The sequence below is a fragment of the Heterodontus francisci genome, chromosome 15, assembly GCF_036365525.1.
Source record: "Heterodontus francisci isolate sHetFra1 chromosome 15, sHetFra1.hap1, whole genome shotgun sequence".
NCBI lineage: Eukaryota > Metazoa > Chordata > Chondrichthyes > Heterodontiformes > Heterodontidae > Heterodontus > Heterodontus francisci.
The window spans coordinates 94,582,102-94,593,211 of NC_090385.1; the positions used below are offsets into that span (position 1 = coordinate 94,582,102).

General features: G+C 44.7%; 1 protein-coding gene across 1 annotated transcript in view; it reads right to left on the reverse strand.

The window, feature by feature from the left end:
• Positions 1 to 11,110, reverse strand: part of stk26 (serine/threonine protein kinase 26) — a 121,548-nt gene that overhangs the window by 60,702 nt on the left and 49,736 nt on the right. The window contains exon 2 of the mRNA XM_068047868.1: positions 895 to 1,125. Within this exon, the coding sequence (XP_067903969.1) occupies positions 895 to 1,125 (231 nt within the window). The remainder of the gene's footprint in view (positions 1 to 894; positions 1,126 to 11,110) is intronic.

Genomic DNA, 11,110 nt, shown 5'->3' on the forward strand with positions numbered 1-11,110 from the left:
TCTTTTGCCAATTACCTTAAATATGCATCCTCTGGTCCCCATCCCTGATGCCAGTGGAAGAAGTTTCCCCCCCAAGTTATTCCATCAAAACCCCTCATCCCGAGACACTTCCAGCAGTAAACCCACCATGACGGATATTCTAGACCAAGTGCTCTTAGCTTTTAAAATGTATAAATCCAATTAGGCCGTAAAACACTTGTAAATTCAATCGCACATTCAATGGAACGACTCCAAACCCTTTCCTTTGGTCAGCTGTCACCAAAACGCATTATTAATTCAGGAGACCAATTAGCTGCATTCTAAACTGTGCTCTACACACCCCGGGATGCATTCCCACTCTCAATATCAGCAGGCCTAAGGAAGCACCCCTTCAGCAGAAGCACAGCATTAAATTCCTTCATGTCATTAGTTGGATGAGAGTCGAGTGCGCTGTTCTAGACACCCAATTATAGAAAGGATACTCGGGATGTGTTAAAGGGACATGAAGATTCCCAGGAATGAGAAATTATAATTATGAATAAAGACCCAAAACAGGAAGAGTTTTTCAGAAGAACAGCAAAGATCAAGGGGAATCTAATGAGTGCCTTTTCAGGACTGTGGAAGACTTTGCAATGGTAAATTGGTAGCAGGAGGGCATAAATACCATGAGAAGAACAAATAAGGGAAGTTACTTTTCTTTAAATGGACATTATAAAAACATGAAATGTTTCAGCATGTGTTGCCATTGAACCAGAGATTATAACATGATTTAAAAAGGACCTCCCTGTGTATTTGAAAGGAAATAGGAAATGAAACAGGAAAATGGAACTGGCACCAACATGATGGGCCAAATGGCCCCCTTCTGTACTGTAATTTGTGAGATTCTATTGTAATAAAGTACATGTTATTCATTACCTTTAAATATGATCCAAAATATTTGGTTACGTATGGACTATCGCACTGGCTTAGGACAGTTATTTCCTGTTGGATATCTTCTATTTCATCTTCAGCTTCCTCGAGGTCAATGATTTTGATAGCAACTACTTGCTGTGTCCGATTATCAATTCCTTTGAAGACTTCACCAAAAGACCCCTTTCCAATCCGTTCCAGTTTGGTAAACAGTCCCTCAGGGTCAGCCCGGTGATTCTAAAGAACAGAAAAATAAAACATTAGAACAGGAAAGATTTGCTAATTAACTGACAGGTTTTCATCACACACACTCACTGCACTTCCTATACTCATGACATCCATCGGCAAGAAGAAAGGGGGGCATTTGGTGACCACAACCTCCAGGTTCCCCTACAAGTCACGCAAATACTTGCAAACATATTGCCATTCCTTCATCGTCACTAGCTCAGAATTCTGGAATTCCCAAGACAACAGCACTGTGGGAATACCTTCACCACATGGACTGCAGAGGTTCAAGAAGTCGATTCACCAATACCAACTTGGGATGGGCAAAAAATGCCAGGCTTTGTTAGTGACACCCATAACCCAGGAAAGAATTTTTTTTAATGTTCCCCACCACCACTCCAGGTCTACCCGATTGGCAGAACACTAAGCATTGTGTCAGGAGCTGCAATCAGCCGTCATACTGACTTTAACCCAAGGCTGAAATAACGTTTCACAGGGCTAACAGCAGGGCAAGTCACTTGATTTAACTGTAGCTATCAACTCCAACACAAACTGGTGCCATCTTCACACTGGTAGGATTTCCTCATTATGAATGAATTAAGGAAACAAAAAACGCCTCACAACAATTGTTTAAGAGACAGATAGCAGAACACACATTTCAAGGAGTTCCAACTTTTTAATCTTTATCTCCTTCAACACGGTGGAATCTCCTTTCTTGGCAGAGCTCTGTGGAGTGGACTCCTGGATGAAAGCAATAACTGGGTGGGGGCATGGGAGGAGGGAGGGGAAACTGTACAGTTTTACTGGCCTTACCCATCTGCCATTACCCAGTGACCTTGTGACTCCAGGATCAAAGGCCACTGCGACGGAGGAGTGACACATGGCAACTGTAAAGTCACGGTAATGAAGAGTGAAGGGAGAGGAGGCATCCCTGAATCACAATTCTCCATCTTTATATCATAACCAGGGCCATTGCTTGACAGTGACTGCATAAAGGAAAAACCTGTGTTTTTATCATGTGGGAATCAAGATCTTTACTGGTGCTTTGGGGGAATCGCATTCTGCAGATGCATACATTTTTTTGAAAAAAATCAACAACCCTGGCCACAATTTTAGGGATTATTTGTGATTGCAAAATTCTAGGAAGTGTGCTCGAATAGAGCAGGGTTATTAAAGCTAATCAGGTAGGGGATCCTCTCCAATGGCCTTTTTGAGCTATCAACTTGCAAACTGGGTTATTTCCAAACCCCTAGAAACTAAATGCCAATCAAGTTTTCCTTTTAAAAATACACAAACAGATAAATGTCTACATACTCTAGGAAGGCTTTTGAGGGCTTAGACAGGGTACAAAGCACATGCTGCATGGCAAGAGGAAATTCAAAATATGAAGGAGGAATTGAAAAATTGAGTCTGCTTTAATTAGAACAGCACAGATTACAGAATGATATAAGAAGAATGTTTCAATTTTGAAAAGGATGAGACAAAGTAGGGAGAAGCAGACAGTTTATCCAACAGTTGAGTCCAGAGCAAGTGGCCAAAGCAAGAGATTTAGAAGAGAGAACGTTGAAGATTAAGTTGGAAAGACGGATGAGGGTTGAGGGGATTGCGAACAAGGCAGATATAAGGTGAACGGCACCACAGATTGGTTGGGCCGAATGTATTTCAGTAAATTAAGGGGTTACAGAGAAGTCAAGCATTGCACGTTGCAGAAAGCAACAACCTCTTCTACCAAGCACTCCCAGATCACTTGCCAGGGTGATGCCTGTTGACAGTCCTGAGCACTCAAGAAATATTTGTAACAAGTCCCTGCAGGATGGGACTGATGGGCGTTCATTCTTTTCATTATCTTGAAATTGCCAGCTGGAGCTTTGAATCTTCAATGGCCTGCCTCTCCCTTCCTTTAGGCAAAATTTTAAATTTTCTTTTCCCTGGCTGGTTAGAGCCTGGGAGTAAAGCAAGGTGAATTCCAGCATGTCCCACCTTTCCGATCAGCAAGTCATAATGTCAATCAGCATAGGTTACTGGCGTGGTACACTAAGATTCATTTGAGTGGCTGTCTGTCTTGTCTCATTACAGATGCTGACACACTTGCTGCGTACGCCCAACATTTTCTGTTTGTTTTTCTCAGTTTTGTTCTTCCCCCATTACTGCCAATCCCGTATTCTACGCTCATGTTCTTGGTGGGAAGGGTGAACCCATACAGTCCACTGCGGCACAGTGGCGCAGTGGTTAGCACCGCAGCCTCACAGCTCCAACGACTCGGGTTCAATACCGGGTACTGCCTGTGTGGGGTTTGCAAGTTCTCCCTGTGTCTGCGTGGGTTTCCTCCGGGCGCTCCGGTTTCCTCCCACATGCCAAAGACTTGCTGGTTGATAGGTTAATTGGCCATTATAAATTGCCCCTAGTATAGGTAGGTGACAGGGAAATATAGGGACAGGTGGGGATGTGGTAGGAATATGGAATTAGTGTAGGATTAGTATAAATGGGTGTTTGATGGTCAGCACAGACTCGATGGGCCGAAGGGCCTGTTTCAGTGCTGTATCTCTAAACTAAACATCTCCAAGGAGACGCTTGATATCAAGCTTTGGCACATGTGACGGGATGAAATTTATGCAGTATTGAAGAAATGTTGTGACGATTGATAACGTGATCCATAGTTGTTCTATGATATACAGAGCTGATCACATTCACTGTGACACCATCACCTACACATCAGTGGTATAGAGCCAGACTTCAAGAGCTGCCCCTCTCCATCCATCACAGTTGCTGCACTCCAGGAGTGGACGTGCCTGTCGGCAGGAATTCCCAATCCAGAAAAAACTACTGAGAGATTAGGAATGGTCACCCACAAGAATATGCAACTGTTAAACTTGCAGGAAATGGAGTCAGGTTGGGCAGAAAGGCACTGGAAGGGCAAAGAGTAATGCTTTGAAGGGGAAAGGGAGGGTGAGTGGGAGGTTAGGTTTAAGGGGGAGGTGGTGGAGAGGTGAAGTTTGATGGGGAGATTTGACGTGAAGGGGCAAAAGAGAGGGAACATAGGAACAGGAGTAAGCCTTTCCAACATCTGTGCAGCATTTTGGTTGGCGATGGTTAACTTGGATGTTAACACAGATGAACCCTGATTTTTTTCCCCCCTAAAATCTATTTGTTTCCACGACAACCCTGGACCCTACTCCCAGAAAAGTGTGGGCAGAGAAGGCAGGAAAGACTATAAGCATTGTTTGGAAGCCCAAACCGCTACTTCATATGATAGAGAACAACTCTGTCCATTCTGAAAGTGCCACAAAGTTAACCCAAACATTCGGCAACTCTGGACATTTTGGCAGTGATGGAGCATCGACCCTCTGGGTCAAAGTCCCTAAAGCCTTGATGCAGTTCACAAAGGATTAAGAAAAATAGACATCAGAGAAAGAGATTAGCAGCAGGTATCAAAAGCTTGGGGTAAAGCAATGTGATTTGAGGAGGGTCTAAAGTAGCAGAGGGAGGTGGAGAGTCGAAGAGGTTTAAGGAGAGAATTCCAGAACGTGGGAAGCAGGTGATTGAACACCCTAAAATGCTGGAGCGAAGGAAGGAATGGGCTTTGGCAGCCAAACTAGGGAGTGCTGTAGGTTTCAGATACAGGGGGGTGGGGGGGGGGGGGGTAGAGAAAGAGGCCAGAAAGGGGTCAAAAAGCATTGGAAGCCAATGTAGGTCAGCAAACACAGGATGATGGGCGAGTGGGTTTTGAGACAGGATAGAATATGGGAAGCAGATCTTTTGGCAAGCTGGAAAATGGGAGGTGGTGAGCCAGCAGAGCACTGGGACATTCTCGTCTGGGGGTGAATGAGAGCTTCAGAGGCATAAGAATTGGATAGTAGTGGGGGAAGGTGATGTAATGGAGGATATGGGGTCAAAACATAGATTGACGTCAAGAAAGACACCAAAGTTGTGAACAATCTGGTTCAGCCTGAGACAGTAACCAGGGAGGTGATGGCCAAAGACGATAGATTTGGTCTTCCAAATGTTTAGTTAAAGACAATTTCACCCAATGCTGGATACCTGGTGAGCAGTAGAGAGTTAGAGATGGTGGAGAAGGAGAGTTGACAGTCACTGATCTATGCGTGGAAGCTAACCCCGCATCTGTGAATGACGCCGCAATGGGGTAGCATGTCGATAAGGAATAGGAGACAGCCAAGGATGTTCACATGGAGTAAACAGTGCAGTGATGGGTAGAGAAGTCACTGTTAGGATAGGCAACAGTGGAAGCAGGCAAGGGGCAGTCCTATGGAACTGGAGAACACGGGAGTGGGTTTCTGTAGACCAAAAATGGGGTAATGACAGTGGTTTTAGAGGGGAGGTGAACACACTTATAATGTCAACTTGCATAAAGGCCAGGTGAAGACTTCAGGGGGAATGGGTTTGAGGGAACTGGAAGCAGGTTTCATGGAATAGATCGGTTTGAAGGTGGTGGGAGAAGATTGGTCAAGAAACTAAAGAGAAACAAGAATTCAGGACTATGCTGGGAAAAGAATGGGGACATTTGGCATAAGAGGTAAGGGGAAGAGGAAACAGCAGAGACAGATAAAAAGATATTCTTAAATCAAGAAATCCATGATTAGTTAAACTCAAATTTTCAGGCAGGTCTAGATGATGCCAGTTAACTCTTCTAGAAATGGAAGAGTCAGGATTTTCAAACACAAGGATATTTGAGTTTAGTGAATGAGGAACGATTATTTCTTCTGGTTTGGGAGTCAGTGATGGGTAGTCATCAATTTAACATTGTCATAGAGGCTGTGAAGAGATTGGTTTGGAGTAATTCCTTTACGCAGAGTGCTTTTGGATTATCGGATGTTCTGGGGATAAAGTTAAAGGCCATGACATCTCTTAAGGGAAGAGTATAAATATTTAAAGCAAGGCAAGATTCAAGGCTATGGGGAGACAGGGGTGCAGTGGGATTAGTCTGAGAATGATACAAGGATATGGGGTGAGAGCAAGGCAGTAGGATTAGTTTAAGATTGGCACAGGGCTTTGGGAGAGAGTGGATCAGTGAGATTAGCGTGATTGCTCTAGCACAGGCTCAATCGACTCCTTCTCTGCTGTAAACTTCATTAGATCAACCAGTTTATATTTTTGGAATATACTGATGAAAAGCGAGGGGTGTTTCTTCCACCGAATGTTCCAAATGACAGACAAGGAACTGTGCGGGTGATGACACTGAATGAACAGACTTTGATCAGACTGTTTGGGAGGCTCAATAAGACAAGAGGGTGGTTGTAAATTAAATCATTACCCACAGCCCTTTCACTGTTCAGTACCTCCCCAGTCCCTCTTCAGAGAATGTCAAAAGGAAATCACATTTTAATCTGGAATTCAGGAGTACATTCACTCCAGAAAATGGGTCATTTTATTCTTGCTAATTTCTGGATGGTCAGGTAGAACAGCGACAGGTATGGAACAAGACAGCTTGAAGTACAAAACAACATTGCGATCTCTCAGAATCGGTTCATAAACCTGCTGTGAATATTCAATGAAAGTTCTTTAATGAGTGAATTTGCCCTCTCTGCGCTCGATTTGTCAGTCGATATTCTAGCCACTTGGCAGCTGCTCTGATAAACTAAATACCAAAAATAAACTTCAAGGTTTGTTTTCTTATTGCAACAATGTCCCCAGTCTTTGGCAGAGTGCAATCTGAATTAGCAGCTCAATAGGGAGGATTGTACTCTGCAGCCTTGGTTTAAGACAAGTTATTTTCTGTTTCTTTTTCTCCCTCCCCCATCTCTTAGATTCTTTCTTCCTTCTCCCTATAATGCTCCCCACTCCTCCACCCAAGAGCAGGCTGCTGACCATCTGTTACGCCCCTGCTAACGTCCAATGGCTACTGAATGTCGGGGGTGTGGGAAAATGGCTGGACTGCCCTTTTCTGCCTTTCTCTCTCTCTCATAAGCACACTCACTCACACACACACACACACACACACAAACAGACACATACACATTCGAGCTCATCCTTGCACACTCAGACAGATCCGCCTCACTTCTACTCAGAGCTTTGTCCAGCCGTACCCCGCACACACTCACCCAGGCAAGATTAGGGACTTCAATATGTGACCAATCTCACATGCAAAGCAGTCTGCTACCATCCCCATGCACTGTACTTCAGTTTGCCAGCACAACATGCCACCATGTACATTTTGGTCATGAGCTCATTGCACCAGGTGAAGCCCCAACACAGATTGCTGCACCTGTTAGACAGCAAACAGCTTTTAGTTCCACACAGTACCTTGCGCTGCGGTCACAGCAACACTGTTGAAGAACTGGACACTGCTTCTACCCGACATATGGAGGTGGTGTTGCTCTTGGCCGAGGTTAGCCTTCTAACCAATACAGATTGTGACCCAAAATTTTCATTCTGGTTTCTCCGATGCTACTTTGCTCTTAGTTTGTAAATCAAAAAAAAAAGTTGAGAAATCTAAGTTACAGAAGAGGAAGGACATCGCTCCGTCACAGCGCAAGGATGCATTGTTGGAATATTAAAGGGTTTGGCAAAGCTGCTTTTGACTCTCAGCTTACACATTAAAAATACAAAGAATATTTGAACAATGAGTGCATGTGGAATTAAGGTGTCAGGTGTGGCTCAGTGGTAGCACTCTCACCTCTGAGTCAGAGAGTTGCGGGTTCAAATCCCACTCCAGAAACCTGAGCACAAAAAAAAACCTAGACTGCCTCTCCAGTGCAGTACTTATGAAATGCAGCATTGTTGGAGGTGCTGACGTTTGGATGAGATGTTAAACTGAGGCCCATTCTGCCCTCTGAGGTGGAGATGCGATGGCAATATTCGAACAGCAACAGAGTTCGCCCTGTGTTCTCACGAAAGGAAGAGTTTATCATTCATTATCAAATTGCTGTTTGTGGCATGCTGTGCACAAACTGGCTGCCATTTTTCCTACAACACTGACTACACTTCAAAAATACTTCTTTGGCTGTAAAGCACTTTGGGATGTCCTGAGGTTGTGAAAGGGGCTAAATAAGTGCATTTGTCTTTAACTGATGCACAAGGTGACAGAAAATGCAGGGCTGGCCAGCAATGAGTCAGCTGATTGAGCCACAGGCCACGGACTCTGTCTCAAACCACCAGTAGATTGTGCGTATCGTGTATTTGGACGAGGGACTGACCGGGCAACTGGGTTGCAGATATTTGGAAAGTCATTTGAATTCAGAAAGCAACATGGTCTGCCAGTGGCTCCAGACTCTGGCAGGGTATAGATTACCTTTTGATCGGTCAGGCCTTCCAGTTTTAACCTGCATTGTCCTTCCATTTCATTATCAAGATGCCTGGTGAGTGAAACACTGCAGCACTAATGGTTACTGAACATACAGCACCCTGACTTCCCACAGTTCTCCATGATCTCCCGCAGGCCCCCGTCGCCGGTAGCAACCTGACAACAACACTCGACGGTGCAGCTGTTCTAGGTGGGCAATGGAATGGCACCTGTACCAGCCGAAAGCTTAACCCCAATGGAAGCTGTGGTGTTGCCACTTTGGCCTGGGCCTACATGAAGAGGTTTTTTTTTCCACCAGGTTGGCTGACAAGGTTGGCATTCATTGCCCATCCCTAGTTGCCCTGTAAAGGTGGTGGGCCAGTGCCTTTCTAGCGGGTTTGAAACAATTGAGTAGCTTGCAAAGCCACTTCAAAGTCAATTACATTGGTGTGTGACTGGAGTCATATCGATCAGATTGGCCCCTGCCATTTTCTGTTTTCTTTGCCTCTCCCAGGAGATTACGTGGCTGTGGAGGAGGGTTTCGTCCTGATGATCCAGCCAGCAGGGTGCGAGGCAGTCTTCATTGTCCAGCCGGTCTCTTCCTGCCCATCATTTTTGGATGTTGGTAGAAGCAGCACAGTAAGAGAGCCATCACAGTCCCCACCACTTAAAACATCCATCTTGAATTCAGGTAGCGCTTAGATCGACCAAGAAATGATAACCACTATCCATTTGCATTAACGACAATTTCAAAGTTGCCAGTTACAGCATTCGACGTGCTTGGTTTATTTCGGGCACAAACAGCTGCAGAGGGTTTCTGACAATTTATCGGAAGTCAAAAGCCCAAGGGAGAGAAAAAAAAAACATGGCCAATTTCAGAAAATCTCTGACAATCAAAATCTCTCCAAAGGCAGCGAGCTCCAGAGGACAATTTCCAATTAGTTTCGGGGTGGGGTGGGTGTTAATTTCCACCTGAGGGCAGGTGCTGGATATATTAGGAGTTTAAATGGTTTCAGCAGGCATCTCACATGCCTTAAAGCATTCAGGCAACTGGATTGCACATGCTTGGGGAAGACCGTTGATATCCATCAGCAGAGGCTTCAACCCAGCGATTGGGCAAAAGAGCAACACAGTTCATTTCACCGGACACAATTGCCAGAATCGCCATCTCTCACTAGTTCCCCTCTTAATTTTCTTTTATATACAAAGTCGTTGCTTTGTTAACAGGACAGAATTTCCACAGCTCCTTGCAATATCAACTCAAAAATTGATGCTAGTCTCTTGTACCAGCCATGGCATATAGTGGAGACACTGTATTCACATGAGCAAACCTGCTACACACGGTGAGGACTGCAAAGCAAAACCAGTTTAGCTGCTTCACGTTATCTTCTGCAAATGACAGCACAGGCGGCATTAACCTAGTTGAACTAGAGTGTATGGGGAAGGCAGGTAGAATTTAAATAAAGTTCCACTGAATCCATGTGACACACCGTTATTATCTCAGAATATCCTCCTTGTGGGGTTCCTGTCGTTGACCATGACATCATCGATAATGTCATCAATGGCGATGTCAGCAACGTTTTGTAGAGCACCACTGACTTAAAATGTCAAAAACTATTTTATGGAGATGAAAACACCTGGGAGTAAGCAGTGCTGGGAGGATGATTAGGGATCAATGACTGAAGGCAAGACTGGGGGGGGGTGGGGGAGGGGTGCGGAACGAAGGGGGAGAACGAGGGAGGGAGTGAGAAAGAGGGGGAGAATATGAGAGAAGGGGAGAGAGAATGAGAGTAGATAGATATGGAGGGAGGAGAAAGAGAAGGTATGAAGGAGTACAAAAGCAGCCTGTCTAAACGGGGAGGCAGTGTGTTTGAATGGAAGATGCAGAGATACGGAGGTTGAGCCCATGGAAGGACTGGTAGATGGGAATAGAATCAGAACTTCTAATTGCTAGTTATTTAGATTGAGATAAAAGCACAGAACACTCCCTGGTCAGTGTCAGCATGTTCAATATGCATACAAACACAGCAACATGAGCAAATGCAGGTGAGGAGGTAGCAATAGCAGCAGAGACAATTAACCCTCCAGGAAAATAGCAGAAACTCTCCCTCCATCCAGCCACAGGCTGTTTCACGTAAATTTTGTGCAGCTAAAACCACACCATAAAGCAGTTCTTATAATTAGAGAATTTGAAGTTACTAGAAGCTGACTTCAACATTTGGGAGGAAACAAGATACCTTCAGTCAGTACTGAGTCCACCCATGCACCACACTGAATGGTGGTACTGTCTGTGCCCTCAGACGAGACATTCACTGGGAAGTTGGAGACAAGTCATATTGTGCCACAAACCCTCTGTGGAGTGTTCAGAAATGCCAGGAGAAGAGGCTGGGCCTTTTCCTGTTAATGTTAAAGCCAAAATCCACCATCTTGGGCAACAAAAAACACACTATGTTTCCTACAGAAGGCTCGGCTGTAATTCAAAGCAATCAATAGCCAAAGCTTCCTTGATGTACCTTTGAACACAGCGAGCCTCTGTAAAGATTTTGGATGCACTTTTAATGACCAATTGTATCTGACAGAAAAATTATTTTTTCAGCATGGCCCTCGAACAAATACAACGGCCGCCAGTCTCGTTTCTGGCACACTATCTTCAGAGGATGTGTCACATGGTTACACAATAAATAGGACACCTCTTTCAGACGAGTGAGTGAACAACAATGTTGTTGGGTAAAGCGTTCAGAAAACTGATGCAGTACTGGC